Here is a 19,841-nt window from a genome sequence, read left to right as displayed (position 1 = left end):
GCTGCACGGCGTCAGGAGACCGCGGAGGGCGAACCAGTCGGCGAGAGCTACGCTTACGGCGGAGATCGCGAGGGCACAACCGTCCAGCTTAAAATTCTGCGAGCGAATCACAAGGGGCTCGCTCAACTCTCGCCCGCCACCAAGGCCTGCCTTCCGCCAGGTGTCACCACCGGCGCTACTACTCTACCAACGGTAGTGGTACTCAACGCGAACACAACGCCATCTATCGCCTGGTGGTTGTCACCCCCGAAATACGGTTTCTGTGCGGAACACGTATGCCGCGCGGCGTAAACAACTTTACAAAGAATGTCAGCACTTCCACAAGGTAAAAGGCACATCCAAACATGATAATCACGACATGGAAGTCATGTATGGCATCATTCACCTCCACCTCATAGCGTTCTGCTCGTTTTAAAATGACATATACACCTTCCACATTCGTGCTTCGCATATCATCAATTCCCACTATATGTGGGGTCTGCCAATTTTTCTTTATCAAATGGCACGCACACTTTTAAAGTCGTCACCTCTAGCGTTTCATGAGTGGCGCCTCCATGAAGCGTTGTTTGTTCTTCACTCGCACTTATCAGACTGGTGATTTAGGAAAGCACGAAGGTCACTTGCTCGCTGACACGGCCGTGTTTCCGAAAGGAGCACGCTGATTACGTGCGAAGTGAAAATTGTGTCATTTGCTCGCACTTGTCCTATGCATACTTGTAAATTCGCTGAGTATTTATGTTTGAACAGTGCGCTTTAAGTGTCGAGCTATGACAGTTGCTGTTCTGCGCACGTCTTGTGTACGCTCATTCCGTGCGTGCTTTCTGCTTGTGCTCTGCGCAAGTTTAAACCTGGTTGTCGTTGTTCGCGTGACTTCGTGGTTTTTTGCAGTAGCAGTCGTTCCTTTGAACTTGTGGCGAAACAACGCACAATAAACGCTGAACTAACTCTGTGAAAACACGTTTCACTTTCGTGTTATACAATTCTTAGAATGAAGGATCAGCCACGTTTTCGTTAGGTGAGCTTAAGTTGCCTTGACATATGCGGTGACAACCGCTCTTTCGATGGTAATCACGGTATTTGCCTTAACCAATGGAAAGTATATATAGTACTAAATATTATGAAAGCGAAAGCCTTACTAATATTTTGTATATTGTGTAGTTCCTATATGAAAAAAAAAAGGTCGCCATCCGACCCTACCAACGAGAATGTCCAGCGAAGCTGTATAAAACACCGTCCATGCTTCTGTCAGCCTGTGTTTAACTATTACTTAAAGCAGTATTTCTCAAACAAGTTTACACCGAGCCTAGGGGTTTCTCGACGCCATCTTAGGACTTCTGCGACACTATCACCCATGGGAGAATTCTCGTGCTAGTTACTATGTATATAACTGGCGAAGGGAGTCGTGTATTGATAAATACAGCTACTAGCAAAATTTAAAAAACTCTGGAGGGGCAAAGCACAAAGTGAGTGTTTCAGCCGCACTATTGTCGTCGGAAAACTGCGTTGAAGGAGAGCTTACTCTAACGTTGTCCTTGTTCTTGCGCTGCTTCTTCTTCCCTACATTCGCGGTTTCAGTTCCTTACGCATACAGGGAAGGGTGTTACAGCTTCTCGAACATCATAGGCTCTTTATTGGCCTAACTGTTGCTTTCTTCATTTTTAGTGGACCGGTGGCGAGAAGAGCACCATCACTTTGTAGATATGTTTCAAGAAGCGGTATTTCAATTAAATGACTTCACGTAAGGATTACAGCTTTGTGGCTATGGTTTTATGTAAGAAAAGTGTTCCGCTCTACACTCACTGTAATGGCCACAGGAGGCGCTGACTGATGCTCCTACGTTTAAATGCCCATATATACGCTATATAAAGAACGGGAGATGACTGCCACGGTAGCTGAGTGGTAGAACAGCGGTTACGTTATTGGAAGATCGAAAACTTGGTCTCTGCTTGTGACCAGATATCCTTTCGTCCACTTTACTTTCTTCACATTTACATCACAATTGTTTCTCATAAAGTTTCTTATATTTTCACAGTCATCATTGTCTGTTCTCATTACTGTTATGTCTAAGAAAGAAAACGAGCCTTTAAATTTACACTTATTTCAATTTTCGATAAAAAAACTTGACCGTCTTGCTAAATTTTGTCAGTGATCTTGAAATTTTAACTTTCAAATGTGCATAGTGGGGACAAAGGGCTAGTACTGGAATTGACGAAATGTTGGTGCTAATTACGCTTTTATGCTGTACCATGACGGTGGCATACACGCCGAAAAGACGAGATTCGAGGTGTTTTGCCTCCTTAAAAAACATCTTCTAGGTGAGTTGGACGCTTTTTCGAATTTCGGGTCAAACGCCACGAACTGTAAGGACATTTTCAACAAGATCACCTCTGTCCTAACACCTCATTCAAAATTAAGCCTGTCAAATCAGCCGCAATATTGCTGCATTTACTCCAACTGTTCTGTCTTCCTTTTACTTTTAATACGGTAGCGGACGTGTTTCGCAGCCGGCCTTCCCTACACCCCCTGCCCCCCCCCCCCCCCTTCTCCCGATTCCGCTATCACTTCGACGTCCTCAAGGGTTCCCTGACACATCACCGGCCGAGAACCACTGCTTTTGAGTAATGGTTGTGATAATATTCTGTACTCGCGGCTGCATACCTTGGCTAGTTCCACTACCATTTCCTCCTAGACGAACTTTAGTGTTGAGGCTTCATAGCACCTAGCCTCTTTTTTTTTTTTTGTTATCGTCACGGTGTCGGAGTGTCTCGATAGGCGTGACAGATATGAGGCGCAAAAAATAAACCTTTTAAAGGAGACTTCAACGTAGGCATATAATAATGAAAATGCAAGAGATCACTGTTCCCGCCGAAAGTCAACTATTGAGAAGAGTATTTATGAGCTGATCTCAAGTAGAATGTGCTAAGATGGTGAAGCTTGTCAAGGAAACTTGCAACACAACGGCACTCGTCGAGCGCTAGATGGCCCTTACAATTGCCCTATTAAAACACCACCTTTCTACTGGTTGGATGGCGAGTTAATGGGTTCACTTTCGAGGCATATCCTCCACCTCAGCCATTTTTCTAGGTACTTCTTTAATTGGCAAAAACGACTGGAAGGCGAATTGAATTTGCATTTCTAGATACACTTTGTGTCACTAAATTTACATATATTGGCCAACGCTCGGGTAACGCACGGTTACTCATCGATACAATAACCAGAGGTTCGCCCAGTCGTCATAACTCACTTGTGGATATGCGTGGATTTTTCTGTTTGTTTCACTATCACTGTAATTACACAGTTGTTTTTGTATCTTTCATGTTCATGGTCTACCCATATCCCGCTAAGGCAAACAATCCTACCTTATTCTTATTTTATGTTTTCAAGTTTCGCCACACTCTCCGTGTGAAAATAGCAAGAGGATTAAGATGTATACAAGATTTATACGTGTTTACTGACATTCTTCGTTTACTAAACGCAATAAAGGCAAGAACCAGATAAAGGAAAACGCGAGACAAGGAAAAGATTGATTTGTGAACATTTGCCTTGAAATAAACTGAATAACTGGCTAGATGTGTCTCCTTTTTATATATCAAAGCAGGAAACTTAATAAGGAAAAAGGAAGGGACATTTGATGTCATTCGCAGCCCTCGAGTGAAGAGCAGAACATGTGCAACGTTATCTTTATCGGGAACGCGTGGGAGAGTGTTGCCATTTTTCAGAGTGACGCGTCATCGAGCATGCGGTTTTCATGCTTGTTATGTGGCATTCTTCATTGAAACGAATAGTCAGCTCTTTCGGCTTCATGCTGCATGTCTGACGGCAAAGAAAGATAAGCAGTTTGGCTTTGATTTTCAAAGGGCCCCTAAACTCCTTATAGATCTAAATTTAGTTGTGGCGAGCGGTTGTGCATGGTTCTACAGCCAATGCCCTCGTCGGCTCCTCTGGCTGCCTCTCTGACTAACCTTTCCCAACATTCGAAGTGAAAACGCAAGCACGACACGCATGTGCTACAGCAAAGAAGCACGTGAGCGCTCGCGTCTGTTGATGGTTTAAGGGCATGGCACTTTGTTTTTGGCCCACACGTTTTTCTGCTCAACTGAGATGAAACGACTGAGGGTAATGGTATACAGCTTCGCTGTAAAAACCATTATCGTGCGATGAATTCAATATATGGCGTCATTGTGATTTCACACATATTCAACATTCGTGCAGTCATCCCATGTCACTATGCCCTCACCTCACGTGACGTCAGATGACTACGTCATTACATGACGTCGCACAATCAGGTGGAGAAAGCTTCGAAGGTCCTGGAGGCAGTACAAAACCATGTAATGTGCAGAAAGTTTTCGGAGGTTGGTGGGGCAGGAATAACTCACCGAGTCAAAGAAAAAAAGGAGATGACTTACACCTTCTAGCCGTTTTAGATTAATGCATAAGGGATTCTGTGAGTTTTGAAAAAAGTTTCGCAAAGTACTAAAAAGAAGGTCTCTATTATTACTGAACGCTTTAAAACACTCAATTCGCCTCTGATTGATTTCAAGCATTTAGTCAACGCCCCTCCACGGTGGTCTAGTGACTAAGGTACTCGGCTGCTGACCCGCAGGTCGCGGGATCAAATCCCGGCTGTGGCGGCTGCATTTCCGATGGAGGCGGAAATGTTGTAGGCCCGTGTGCTCAGATTTGGGTGCACGTTAAAGAACCCCAGGTGGTCGAAATTTCCGGAGCCCTCCACTACGGCGTCTCTCATAATCATATGGTGGTTTTGGGACGTTAAACCCCACTAATCAAGCATTTAGTGAATAGTATCTAAATTCTAACATGCCAAGTAATAAGCTCAAATGGCAGAAAAGAGCATTGGACCTCTCATGCAAAGCTCATGCTACCTCATGCAAAGCTCAACTACCTCATGCAAAGCTGGCAGCTATTGCGGGTGTAAAGTTAGCGTTTGCATGAGGTTGGCGTACCAAGCATGCGCAACGTAAACTCAAAGCTTTGCATGAATCTGATATAAAACTCTCTTTAAACATAACTGGCACGCGTACCAATATAACGGAAGCGTCATTCTGAGTAAGCTAATCACGTAACGTTACTGTACTTTTTTAAAATTAGGATAGTTTACTGTGGCTGTATTTTCGAGCCTATGTGTTCTGCATGCTTGGCTGCTTGCATTAAATTGTCAAATTATGTGATCATAGCACCTACACATCAGGTGTTTTCAACGAAGTAAAAACCTGAACGTTGACTCGTCACGCCGTAATAGGTAGGTTTTCGAGAATCTTACCTGGCTGTATTTCGACCATCGCTGCGAACTGATCATCGCTTCAAAGAGGGCGAAGAAATGCACACTTCTCTTGAACAACAGGAAGCACTCTCCTCCGGGAGCCATGAGTCTCTCGATATTGCTCAAGCACCGACGCTGGTCAAGCATCCAGTGTAAAGTGAGGAAAGAGTAAACTCGCTGGAACTGTCCTTGTTCGCGCTTAAACTCCTCCACGTCTTGCACAATGTCGAGCGCGAGGTATACAATCTTCGGGTGTGGGTAATTTTTGGCCGCAAACTTCAGCATTGCAGAGGATTTGTCAACGGCCACGAGCCTTCTGCATGGCGGGCAGCGTGGGAGCAGGCACCTGCGATCGACGAACAATTAACGACACTGTCTCTGTGAACCGGGTACTAGAGCATGAACAAAACCACCTGCTTTACTCGTGCTACTTTCATTCTATTACTTTTTAGTGGAGCGAGCTTTGATAAACTTCTCTATCGTTCTTTTTTTTTCTGGGATCTCCGTTGTTGCAATAAGGTCGTTTTCTGAATATTCATCAATATTTCTTCTCAAAACAAAAAAAATCAATTCTTGCCGTTCAACTTAAGAGTTATATCAGATGCATACGGTATAGCAACTTAAGGCTTGTCGAAAATAAGGGCCAGTTCACTATGAGGACAGTTAATGAAAACTGATAGATAGAGTTAATTGAGCATTGTAACTAGCTGGGATCTTTGCGGCACCTGGCGAAGCGGCTATCAACCACACACCCTTTTTTTATCAGTGGCCTTTGAGGTACGCTATGGTGGCAACAAGAAACACAAATAATCCAATGAGTATTGCAGGGAACGCGAACGCGAACGTGTGAGTGCTTTCCAGATAGCTTACTGAAGCATTAGGACGACACCTACATTTTTAGTGAGCTTTATATACATTTCAATGGTGTATCTGTGATATAGTGAAAATTGTGAATTCATTTTAGGTGTAAAGATGGGCCGTCGTCGACACAAGAAATTTCACTTGAAAACTAGGGTGAATACATTTGCTGGCGTGGATCGACAGTCGACATCCAGGACAACCTTTGTAACCATTTGGCTATTATTTTTCTTCTAAGGTGAACTAAAGTGCACTACTTTGTTCTGGGCTAGCGATGTTATCGCTTTTCCTAGTTACTAAGCTGCCCACCACTTGAGATATTGTGATCGAGAACCACGACGTGTGTTTTTGTTTCTATTTGATTTTTCTGTTCCCATACTTCATATTTTAACCACTTTCATCATCTATGCAAATAGCCTTGTGGGGAAATATAGGTACATTAATAAACGAAGCCTGGTCACAAAGTCAACATTAAGGAGTCGTCATTCCTTCCATTTTATGTGCATTGCAGAAGCAGCGCCTAAAGTTCAATACCGCTCTCAGAGCCTTGCAATCTTTACCAGCTTATGACATGCGTTTTCGGAGTTTCTTTTGTTCAGTATACTGTAACAGCCTTACACGTTACGGCACTCAGAAACCATGATTCACCATTATTTATGTTGCACATAAATTGACATTCTTAATTTTTAGCAAAGTACCCCGAACTTTTGTTTCTATTCCACACATTCATGATATTCGTGTTCTACATATACACGAGGTCATTATAAGAAGACGTTAAAATGACAGCCCACGCAGTTGAACATTTTGAAGTGAGATAGCCAGTTATTTTTTCGAAACGACGGAAACGACAAAAGCCACACCACACCTAGTTCCTCAGCCAATCTAAAATTCGAATTACAGTGAGTGTAAGCGGCGCGAAACTCTTCGTTGTGGAATACATGAAGTGCGCGGTGACTTGTAACCACGTTTCAATAACGCCTTCTTCGAACTCGTGCATGTAATTTTTTATTTGAGACTTCTCGGCTTGGTCCTACTCCGTTTAAAAAGGAAATGAACATATCAACGTTTTAGCGTTTCCAGGGCATCACTTTTATGAGGGGAATGCTTCTTATGAACTTGCATGACGAAGATAGAATATGACGACGTTGTTTACTGCTCTACGCCTTTTGCTACCTGTCGGTAGATGGTTGTCAGTGCAACATCACACATACTGATAAAGTATCGCTGTTATAATCTGTACACTTGAACTTTGATCATATATGGTTGAAGTTGCATTTTTGAAAATTCTTCTGTTTACTTGCGGCTGTTAGCTTCATAAAACCACATTGAGGAAATTCTGGAATGAGAAATTTTCAACTTGCCCTAGCAAAAATCTCACCACGTTATGTTTGGAGCAACATATTTTTATGGAGCTGACCGACAATCTTTTTTAGCAGTCAAAAACGACAGGGTATTCTGAGCGCTCGAATATTGCTTTGACACAGTTTTTATGCTAACAAGCACATGATGAAGCAAAGAAAGGTAGATAAAACGCTAATAGTACTATTTGAAGAGTATTGTAGTAATTATGACATGGATGTGTAAAAAAGTCAAATGGACAAAATTTCAACTTGTAGCTGGCAGAAACTGAATTCGCAATGTTCGTATTATGCACCCGATGCTCTTACCAGCTTCCTCGTTTACCTGTCAGGTATTTATATGCACGCGAAGTCTTCCGGAACGAGACCGTTGCTAAATTGAATAAGGTAAGGAAAATCTGAGGGCACGATTCTTTGGCACAACCTTACCTAATGGTTGTAGGTTCAGCTCCTGCCTGCAGCAAGTAGCATTTTTGTCGAATTTACTTTATTCCCATCTATACAATTCAGATAAAACACCACATTAACGTGTGTATACCTTCCTTGGCTTGTCCATCTCGCAGCAACTGTGGCTAAGATGCTCGGCTTCTGATTCGAAAGCCATGTGTTCGATCCTGGCCGAACCGCCCGCATTTCGATTGAGGTGAAATGGTACAGACCCATATTCTTCGTGATAACGCCAGACAGTTAAAACTTCCGCAGCCCTCCACTTTCATAATCACATCGTGATTTTGCGACGTACAGCGCCAGATGATAATATTATTTCTTGGCTTCATTTTGTGCTGTCTTTCAAATCGAATATATATAAAAATAACTTTTAAAACGTTTTCGTACGTTCTTTTGTCATAACTACGCAAGTGTGTATAGTTTTGCGCCAATTCACTTACTCAGCTGTAAGTCGTCCGGTACCACATCCTATGTCCAGGAACTGTTGGTTTTCATCTTCGCTAGGTGCAAACGCCTTGTGAAACGTGTCCAGTAGACCAGCCACAATTCCAACGTGTCCCTGGCAGTTGAGATCGTACAATTTGACTCTCTCATTTCTTTGGGATGACCGTGATTCTGCTTGCGCAATCTGTTCTGGGTAGTGGGCCATTCTGCAGATATTGTGGCACACAATCAGGGCTTCCCCATTCTCGTCAGTAAATGTTGGTCTTAAGCTTCTCATGCGCTGACCCGCTATTATGCGCAAATATGGGAGCCAATAGCTTTGACAAAGAAACAAAAGTTTGGAAGGACGTCAGGTTCGATCTTATTCATTTTTTTTTATCGTTTCAGATAACAAAATTAAGATACTGAATGGGGTCACTAAAAAAATCCGCACATAATAAAACAACACGTTTCCAGAAGAAATCACTGCTATCAAACGGCATCCATTAAATAACGCAATCCTAACGTTGTCCTTTTTGATAACCTATATCTCTAACTGTAGTGGCGAGGGTCACGCTGAAACTGCTTTACCTTTCGGTATGTGTTTAATTTATTAGAAGTATGTCTCGAAGTATTCACACCATTGCAAGGCTATGATATCCTTTCGTGCAACAGAAAGCGAGGCAAAAAAGGGCACTCTCAATAATGCTAATCCTTCAACAAAGGTTTAGAACAATACGTAAAGGGCCTTATTGGACGGCACTTGGCGTCGATACGTAATGGCGGCAAACAAGAAAGAGTATGTACTCACAGCACGAGCGGCGTTCTTTCACGAAGAAGCCAAATATGACGCCTCAAGAGAAAGCGCTGGAAGGGACGACCAGTTACAGAGTTCTAAAGCTTTACCACAATAACCCCGCGTAGAAAAAGGGAGACGCCCAGAAACATATTAGTTTGTCACCATGAATGGGTGATGGCAAGCCAAGAGCTCCTCCACACTGAAAATGCCACGCCCTCGACGGTGCACGCTTTTAGATGGTTTTGTAGGACCATCAGGTGACCAGTCAGGGATGTGTGTTCGATGACGTGGTAGGGGCCTTCGTATTTCGGCAGTAACTTCGAAGATAGTTCAAACGAAGTTTCAAAGACTGAGAGTCATACAAGCGCTTCAGGGCAAAAAAGTCGGCGCGGAAATGGCGTAGTGTCCGGACTAATGCTCTTCCGCCGCTTTTGTTCATGCGTTGTAAAGGTCTTGGCAAGCTCACAACGCTTTTCAGCAAATCTGGCAGCAGTACATAGATCCGGCTTGTATGGAAGGATCACGTCAATTTTGTGTGGTGATTGCACGACGTGCAATCAGAAAAAGGTTAAAAAAACAGTATTTCTCTGGGGGCGGTATTGTAAGTGCCCGTGCTGAAAGGCAGAATAGCTTACCAATCCTTGTGTTCAGTGGTGACGTACATAGAGAGCATGCTTGTCGCTGAGCTTATTTTTAAACCATTCGGAGAAGCTATTCGTCTGCCGTTGGTAAGCAGCAACATTTTGGTTAACAGCATGGAAGTGTTTGAGAATTGCATCGAGGACTTCACGACAAAAGTGATTTCTAGGCAGTACCGGAGGTGGGGGGGGGGGGGGGGGACCATGACGCAGTGGAAGTCTCTGGAGCAGAAAAGACGCAACATTACGTGCTGTGAGCCACTGGAAGGGCCATGTTATTGGGGTATCACGTGAGATCGTCAACAGCGGTAATGACCCAGCGGTTACCAGCCAATTTAAAGGAAGTTGGACAAAGAAATCGATGCCCACGCGAACAGGCAGTCGCTTATGGCAACGAAAATATTGTAGACATGATGGTGACAGGTATGCATTGGCGCACTGATGGGGGGGGGAGGCGGTTTAAGAGGTTGTGACTCCCCCCTCGAGAGGCCAACCTAACCCCCTCTTATATGCCCCAATGTCCTTGTCGCCAAGCCACGTACGTCAGTGGTGCACCATAGGGGGCGGCAATCAGGGGTGTTGATTCCCCCCCCACCAGAGGTCTTCCCTCCCCCCCAGAAGTACAGCCTTGTTTTCAAGTTGTAGTTCTTTCAATTCAAGAAGTGGCTTGAGGATAAAATTGCCTGATTTATTCTATTATTTATGTCACATTCACATATCTACTCTTATACTGAAAAAGCAGAAACCGCATGCTTTGTGGCTCAAGCTGCGTTCACTTCTAATAAAGCAGCTTCGTTAAAAAATGTGATTTCACGAGTCAGCAGTCTAACCGTTATTATTTTATTCTTAGTGGAAGAGGGGCTGTGTGCCATGACAATGCCCTACGTGATTTGGCTTCGGTGCACAGTGCATGTCACTTCAAAATGTATTACATCTAGCAGCTCCACCAGCTGTGTATGCAATGCTACATACATGTACGTTGAAATGAGCAACATATGCAACATACATTTCTAATACTTGTGTCCATGTGCTTCGAGTTGTCGATGAATACACCCTCGCGCTGTCAAATGCTAGCTTCCTGGTTAGCTCAATTGGCAGAGAGACCATCCCAGATAGGTGTTGGTCCTGGTTCAAACGACGTACCAGGACAAATTTTTCGGCATCTGAGAGGCTTTCTTTCTGAGAAATTCGCAAGAATTTCTTTGTGGCTTCATGCTACAAACGGGTGGTTGCCTTATTTCTTTTTTATAAATGTATGTTCAGAACAAGGATTCGCTGTGTTGTTCACCATTTATAACATTATCCGGTTCACACGTGAAATTGTACTGCACTGACTTGCGTACATGCAAATACCTGGTTCACTTGGATGCTCCTAATGCAATTGGAGATTAAGATCTCAAGTGCCTAAATACCACTAAATAATTGGCCTCACAAGGCTTGATTTATTGGCCTTGAAAGTGTGATGTGAAGAAGCTGCAAAGTAATACCATTACGCTCATGTTGCTTTAAATGCGCAACTTTCTCGAAAATAGTCATCAAGCTAATTTCATAGAAATAACCGGTAAGTTCATTCAATGGCCTTACTCGCTGAAGAAGTGAAACACGTGGCACCCATTTCCAGTTCCGATTCCGGTGGCAGTTTCGTTACTTTTTCCTAAATACTTTACATTATAGTGAACATGAAATGTGTCCGTGATGTAGCTTGTTTTCTTATAAATAGTCAACAATAGGCATACTACTTGCCGAAAGACATTATTTTCGCATCATAAATGAGCTCCTCAAAACACGAAGTAAGAACGAAGGCACCCATTCAACGGCGAATGCGTTTCGCCGCTACAACGCTCTTTAGATATAAAGTATTTCTAATTAGCGTCACTGTAGACGTGCAAACGTTATAACTCAATTTGGCAGAATGAAATGAAGTTAACTATCGATTGTCTGAAACAAAAAAAAGAAAAAAAGTATTTCAGGCACCGTTGCTTTTCCGGATACTTTGTGTGACTGTTCTTTTTGTTGCGTCATCAAAAGGCATTAAGTTTATAAAGTGTAAACACTTTCTCAGAAACTCTCAGCCCGTGTCTGCATGTCGACACACCAAGGAACATGCTTTTACTCCATTCCAATCGTAGCAGTATCTTCTCAAGGACCAGATTCATTTCAAGAAATGTCGTTTCATGAGTTCTTAAGTCGCATTTATTCTCTCATCTAAACTTATTGAACAAGTATTCAGTTTCCCCTTGAAACAGAGGCTCATTGTCGCTTTCGGATGTTCTCGTAACCTGAAAATGAAACTGCAGACACACCTACCTTCACTGATATCCTCAGTTCACTGCAGATTACCCGAAAGTCCGCGATAAATCAGTAGTAAAGCCAGTAATGTGAAGCGCCGCAATCTAATGCAGCACAGAACTGAAAAAAAACAATATATTTAGCAATCTCGCCAAACATGGTTACCCAATATTTTTGATTTAAACCAAAAACACAACAATGCAATCTTAAAAATGCAGCTACAGTATTCCCCCTATCAACAGCCTATCAGCAAGATATCACTCTCCGTTGTCCGAGGCACCAGCGAAGCCATCGCCCGTTTGAAGCGAACTCGGGCGACGTGCCATTCGTGTCAGGCTGAATTGGGTGATAGTTAGAACGCAAGTGGCCCGTCCTTTTTCGCGGTGGCCACACTCACTCGAACTCCGAAACAGGAGGGGTAAAGGCCGAGCTAGGGCCAGTTCTAAACCAGAAACCACGCTGCACACACGTCTTCAAGCTGAAAACACATGTTCGAAGAACTGCTTGCTAAAAAATGGGCCCGAATCTACATGTTACACTGTAAATGTCGTCGAAAGGCGATAGTCTTGCCGATAGTTATAGCGCGAGAACAAAACGACGACACAGAGACAAGAAGAAGACGAAAGACACCTGCGCTAACTTCCAACTGAGTTTATTGCGCAGAGCGCAAAAGTATACAGAGGAAACAGTAACCATGGGACAAAAATCATAAGGCAAAAAGAGCAAAACATGAGTAAGAGGAAAAACAAAAAAAAAACAGAAGCACAGAAAAAGGCAAAGAAAGTCTATAAGGAAACGAAACAGAAAAGTAAAGGTAATAGTTTAATGCGCAGAGCGCAAAAGTATACAGAGGAAACAGTAACCATGTGACAAAAACCACATGGCACAAAGAGCAAAACATGAGTAAGAGGAAAAAAGAAAAAAAACAGAAGCACAGAAAAAGGCAAAGAAAGTATATAAGGAAACGAAACAGAAAAGTAAAGGTAATATAACTACTTGCGCGCAGCAAAACCTTCGAGGAACCTTAGTTCCTTCTCGGACAGAGACACGGAGGGCTTGCTAATACATGACACCTCTTCGCGTGCCATCAGCGCAGCCTCGACAATGACTCGGGTATTCTCATCCTTGTGCTTGTACAGCGTCGCTGTGTCCATGACAAGGGGCACACAGTTGCCCTCAGTGCAGTGCTGAGCAAGAAAACCCTCTTGCCCGTTTCTGACACTGTTAGCGTTTTCTCAAAGTCGATCGTTCAGACACCTTCCGGTCGTCCCGACATAACAAGCACCGCATGAAAGAGGGTCCTATAGACAACTTCCCGGGAGCATGCCGCATACCTGTTTCTATGCTGAACTCTGCATTCCGTTGATGACTGCGTTTTCAGTGGGTTTCTAGATTTGGTGAGGCTGATTAATTTGAACGGTGCAGAGAACAGAACACGAACTCGATTACGTTTTCCGATTTCCTTGAGCCTGTGTGATATCTGGTGTTTCTATGGAGTCACGGCTATCCTTTCCCGCTCTGTATCCGTGTTGCTCGGATTCTGTCGCTGCCTCTGCTCTGCCTTATTAGTTCGCAGGATAGTCTCAACAACGAAAGCGATAAACACCTCCGGGAAACGCGAAGCCTTAAGTCGGGAAACTTGAGCTTTGAAGCTCGGAGAGATGTTGTGGACGCACGACTTACTTAAGGCATTCTCCCAGACAGGTTCGTGCTATGCCTCGCTTAACTAACTTGCTGTGAGCGGAAGAAAAGGGAAGTAAAGGTTTCTGCGCACGTGGTTCATAACACCAACAGATGGGCTGTGAGCTAAAAAACAGTCTTAAATTCAGAAAGCAGAACTTGTCATTCTCGGGCAGTTATGCTTTTGGATTTGGATGGCTATGTGTGGTTTAACGTCCCAAAACCACCACATTATTATGAGAGACGCCGTAGTGGAGGGCTCCGGAAATTCCGACCACCTGGGGTTTTTTAACGTGCACCTAAATCTGAGCACACGGGCCTACAACATTTCTGCCTCCATCGGAAATACAGCCGCTGCAGCCAGGATTCGATCCCGTGACTTGCGGGTCAGCAGCCAAGTACCTTAGACCCTAGACCACCGCGGTGGGGCATGCTTTTGGTTTTAAGACTGTTTTTTTTTTATTAGGACAGTTTTTGATTTTTGATTTTTAGATTTTGGATTTAAGAGGCAGTCCCCCAACCCTAATTAATACCTCTGATCATTGGATATTGAGGTGGCGCATGGACGCCAGTGTGTGTGAATAGACTTTTGCTAGAACGTAGGCTGATTTAAGGCTGATAGTAAGGTTGGAGGTGAGTGAAGAAGACCAAAAGCTGCAATAAGAGCTGGAGCTCACTCAGACTCACACTGGAAATGCATACTTCTTGCTTTGTGCACATTGTTACGTAAAAACGTCAGCTAGGCAGCAATATGATACTTTCGTCCAGCGGCTTGCACTCGGACTCGAATCTCCTAAAACATTCGTTTCTAAGATTCAATCAGACACACACTTCTGACCCCATTTGAGTGTGAGAGAGCCTGAGTAAATTGACTTATGAGTGAGTTCGCCGACCTGAGCACTGGAGTGGACGACCAGTTACAGAGTTTTTAGGCTGTGCAGCAAGTATATTATTTAGGCATCCACTATACAGCTTGACGTGATGGGCTCCCATCTTACAATTATTTAGCTCGGTTGGTCTCAAAATCACATGCACCTAATGGCCAGCTTCACCCTTTCTTGGACAGGTGTAGATTCTCTTAGACTCTTTACGTGTAAATAGCGGCATGCCGTAACCTGAGAAATCAAACTGAATATTTATAGCTGCGATTTTCATGTTCTTTATAGCAATAAACGTAAGTTCTGGTGGTTGAATTTATAGATCGATATGTGGGGTTTAACATCCCAAAACCATGGACCATATGATTACGAGAGACGCTGTAGTGGAGGGCTCCTGAAATTTTGACCACCTGGAGTTCTTTAATGTGCACCCAAATCTGAGCACACGTGCCTACATTTCCCCCTCCGTCAGAAATTCAGCCGCCGCAGCTGGTATTCGATCCCACGACTTGCGGGTCAGCCGCCGAGTGCCTTAGCCACTGGACCACTGCGGCGGGGCAGGTTCTGGTGGTTTACTGAGGTAAATGGATCTAAATGAAATTCGCTGAAACGTTCACTTTCGTACGCTTCCACCATTCATAATCTCAGGTTAGATAGATGCGCTGATCGTTTACAAATGATTGATTGCCCTGAGCTGCCTACCTGACTATCAATGAATATCGGCAACATTGTGCGTGCTATTTATGTCTGAAGTGACTAAATTGAGGGGCCACTACAGCGTCTGCTGTACACAAGACAATGACTCTGTGCATTTATTTGGCCATGCTTCATTTCTTGGGCGCGTCAATTTGAGTTTCCTGTGGGCTGATGTGTGATGGGTGCAAAGGCGTGCGGCGTTATGGGCTGTACATTTTCCCCCACGTAATACAGATAACAATCACAAAACACTGGCGGCTAACGATTGCACTTCGCCTCAATGTGACTGTTTTAGCTTGTACTTACCATTTAAGGCATGAAAAGTATGGTAAGACCATACCGGCTGAACAGTGCACATGTGGAAACTTTACTGTATGGAAATACTTTTCGTAAGTATTCCTCATCAACTGTGACGGGGTAAGCTGCATTTCGTGCGAAAGGTGAGTTGTATTTGGCTTTTGTTACATGTCATAGGTGCTATCCACGCGATGCCCAATGCCACTATTCATTACTTTGAGCACTTTCCAATAAAGGTATTGCATTTTGGTTGTCTGCGAACTTCCCGGCATTGGCATTTTACCTGATCCCAACAGCCGCAAACTTGAACTCGAGCGGCCTAAATAATGCCATCGGTCGGTGTAGTGCACTACACCAGGCAAGAACTTAAACAAACAAGAGGGTTTCATTTAATCACAGAGGAATTAACAGTCTAGTTTACCCCAACAATCATCTGAATCGCAGCTCTCATTGTAAAATCGACGAGCTTGTGCACCTAGCATGGTAAGTCACAGATAGGTTACAGCAGTAGCGGAGTGATTACTTTCCCGCTGAGCTGCTGCTCTTCGTGGCTTTCGTACATTTCGGATTCAGCGCCAGCATGACTGGCACGCCTTCCACGATTTCTTGTTTTTGCTACCTTAACCGTTCCATGAAGATAGTATTTCTCGCTTGGGTTTTGGCTTTTGTGTAGCGTTTTTAACATTATAAACAGTTCTTAGTGAAGCAGAAACACTGTGACCGTTTCTATCTATATATGTGTTCATCTAGCTTTCTACGTCTGGGTGGTGTTGTGGCTATCTCCTTAACTCTACGCATACGCAAAAATTAGGGGGACAAATAAGCTTCGTCTTTAAGACTTTAACGAGATAGCGATATCCACAACACTTACACAGCACACCCTATCGCCTTCTGAATCATTAGCCTACCCTCACCTCATGCTAGAGACCGATACACTGCCGCATAAAAGCCAGTGTTAAATTCCTCCAGCTCTTATGTTTATTTGCATCTACGCCGAATTTCAGCTCATGCCAATACTGCTTTTTCGCTGACAACCAAGACACTGCTGTAGGTGTCACAGACATCGACCACGGAATTTCTGCAAAACTACCTCTAACACTGAAACTCGCGGGAGAGCACATGAGCGAATGACCATATTATAACGTTAATAACTTTGGAATGTCATGAAACTAATTTTATTCATTCACGTGTGCTACATACCGGCGCAATATGACCCAAGGTATGTGGGGAATGTGCGTGAAGGGCTTGGTGGTATTTGTGAACACTGAAAGGACGAGAACAGACATTAGACTGAATTTGAATGCGATAGTGTTATGAAGCCCGTATACAGCAGGAAAGTTTGTTGGAGCCGTTTTAGGCAACTGAGAAATTTTGATGGATGACAAGGAAACGACGATTCGAGGTGGAATCAATCCCAGTTATTTTGTGAGGCAGCCATATATGCTATCACAGAGCCACGAAACAGACTGTAGCTGCTGTGGAAAAAACCCTCTGCAGGCGTCATGACGGGGGCACGGCCATTGTTATTGCAGAGTTGGCTATCAACTTATAAAAAATTTATTCTACAATTTATAGCCACTTCCATGACTCCACAAGCTATGTTCATGTGTTGCTCACAAACGAAGCAATACGCTGACAAACGCCTTACTTAGGCTAAAGGCGTCTTCGCATCATGTTATGCCCTTCAATTCGATAACAGCTTCTGTGCTGTAACATGAGTGTTGACGCTACGTGCGGCCAAAACTACCCTTTAAATGTCGAAGTAGTCAAAATGGCTGGTAAGCTCACGATAGATACACAACTATGCTGTTTTCGCAAAGACAAGGCGTCAATTGATATTGTAACGCTTGACTCAAAGCACAAACATACACTGTAGGGTACTATTTGCTAACTACGTACCCAACACAATGTGCATGGAAGCTGAGGGTTGTTCCTCCCTCTTTTCGTAGCTCGCTGTATATTCTCACTACGTGTCCGTGACGACAGCGTCTCCAGAACATGAAAACACCATTACTTCAACATAGCCCGATAGTGCCGTAGGTGGCAGTTGAACAGCATTGAAAACTATTAGGATTATTGTGGCATCGACCATACAGGTACATCTTTGGCATATACGCAAGTTTTAAGAAGCTAGTGACATCTGTAAATGCTAGGACATGATTTCGCAGAAAATTAGAAAAGTTGATATTACCCTTGGGCTCACAAAGTATATCCTCGAAGTGTTATTCGCTGGTCGCGTAACATTTCATAGTGAACTCAGGGGTTTGCTTCTGCTCAGCCTACGAGAGCAGATTTGGATCGGTTCACTCTAAAGCAACACGCAGCTTTAGCGCTAGTGCATAGTTATCGCAAAGACAAATTCAGGCCCACGAACGCACCTGTGGCCCCAAATGCCTTTCAAAAATGAAAAATACAAAGAGAAACAGTGCTGTCTGGGAGCATGTGTCGTCTATCGGAGACACTGTCATTGCATTACAAATGAAGTGCAGCTGTGACAGCTGTTTGAAAAGCAAGAGTGAGCGGTGCGCTATGTGGGGGCTCGAGTATTTACAAGCTGGTAACCGATCGAGTGGAGTATTTCAAACCACCGCATATAGAGTCTAACACTGGATCGTTCATCACTTACTAAAGACCATGAAAATAGTAAGTTCGAATGGGGACTACATTTCGTTCAGATATAATCTGTTTTACATACATTGAAGGATGAATGCAAAACTATATGGGCATTCATATGTCGAAACTGCTGATAAGCTAGTGTAAGAGAAAGAACTAATATTCGTTTTATCAAATAGCAAGGAAGTATAACGGTGGTCAAAGAAAAGATACCCCCGGCTGACAAACGTATGGTGATGTTAGCTGGAGAAGGGAAACGAAATTCCACCTGACCATACAAAAGCTCAACGGTATTGAAATATGATCACAATATTAGATTAGGTAGAAAATTCGCTGAAGCATACATACAGCGTTTGAAACCATGTCATTCCTTTTTAAATACTGAAAGGATTCGATCGCTCGCATGACGCACGAGTAAGAAACCAAACGCGGCACACGCAATTCACCGAAAGACCGCCGAGGTGCCTCCGGCCTCTCGGCGGTCTTCACGCGCTCGCATCACGCGCGCGTGCGTGATAAGCGCGATCAAATGCTTTTCACTACCCTTCTTTTATCCCTTCCTTCTGCCTGTTTTATTCCCATTCCCCCATTCCCTGTGCAGAACTGTGGAGGTGCCCTCCATTGAGAGAGGCAGTAACAGATCTGCGCTTTTTTCTTCCTTTTTTTCTCTTTTCAAAGTCACTTCGAACATAACAGTAGATGTGCTTCTGGCAGTTCCTTTGCTCATCGCATGTGATACGTGGGCACAATTGAGCAAGTTTGCTGGGAGCTGAAAAAACAACCGGAACACCATAACGGGAAGCGACCTTCTTGGGGTTATGGCTCACACGGTGTATATACGGGACCATCTCAGGCTTAACCCGCTCTCTCGCCTTCGGGGGCGCACTTGCATTCGACACTCTGCCTCGAATTCACCCTCTGCAGCAAGGATTCCACCACCGAACTAACTACGGACTGAGGGTAGTTGGCCTTGGAAAGCCTTAGAAGTTGACGCATAAAGCTAGCTTGCATAACATGCTCACACGATCTGCGTAGTGCCAACTCTAAGCAAAGTAGAGTGATTCCGCGCTTCACAGTCTTTGAATGCGCTGAATCGTAAAGTAACAACTCCTTCTTACTCCGAGGGAGGTACGCACAGCATACGTGACCAGCCGAAATTGTAAGGTTAAGGTCCAAAAACTGCAAGGAGCTATCTTCCGGAAGTTCATTAGTAAACGTGAGCCCTTTAGCATTTGCTCTAAAAACATCTAAAACCTGCTCAACCATCACAGGAAAAGTAAAAGGGCATCTCTTGTCAATAACAACTAAAAAATCATCTACATATCTAAATACTTTAAGAACATGTGGATGAGATGAAGTAAACACATTTTGTAGCGCGTGGTCAAAGGATGATAAAAAGACATCACATAAAATCGGTGCTACCCGTGACCCAATGCAAATCAAATGTCCTTCCTCTGTAAAAACATGCCATGTTCAAAAGAAACGAAAGCTCCATCGGCTACTCGGACTGCAGGGAAAGGAGCGGGAGTGAGCACTTTCTTTAGCCGAGCACTAGGGCTCGAGTTCATTACTTACAGGTGAGTG

The 19,841-nt window shown here is 43.8% G+C and overlaps 1 protein-coding gene across 2 annotated transcripts in view; it reads right to left on the bottom strand.

Annotated features, from left to right (window-relative positions):
- LOC119179033 (juvenile hormone acid O-methyltransferase-like) overlaps positions 1-17,968 on the bottom strand; it is a 32,456-nt gene extending 14,488 nt beyond the window's left edge. For both annotated transcript variants that reach the window (XM_075868316.1, XM_075868317.1), the window contains exons 1-4: positions 17,836-17,968; positions 12,112-12,213; positions 8,385-8,594; positions 5,282-5,627 (exon numbers count right to left, since the gene is read on the bottom strand). In XM_075868316.1, the coding sequence (XP_075724431.1) occupies positions 5,282-5,627; positions 8,385-8,593 (555 nt within the window). In that variant the 5' untranslated portion in view covers position 8,594; positions 12,112-12,213; positions 17,836-17,968. The remainder of the gene's footprint in view (positions 1-5,281; positions 5,628-8,384; positions 8,595-12,111; positions 12,214-17,835) is intronic.
- Between the last annotated feature and the right edge of the window lie 1,873 nt (positions 17,969-19,841).

The sequence above is a fragment of the Rhipicephalus microplus genome, chromosome 7, assembly GCF_043290135.1.
Source record: "Rhipicephalus microplus isolate Deutch F79 chromosome 7, USDA_Rmic, whole genome shotgun sequence".
NCBI classification, from domain to species: domain Eukaryota; kingdom Metazoa; phylum Arthropoda; class Arachnida; order Ixodida; family Ixodidae; genus Rhipicephalus; species Rhipicephalus microplus.
The sequence above is the reverse complement of the archived record's forward strand: the minus strand, read 5'-3'. Positions and strand labels throughout refer to the sequence as shown.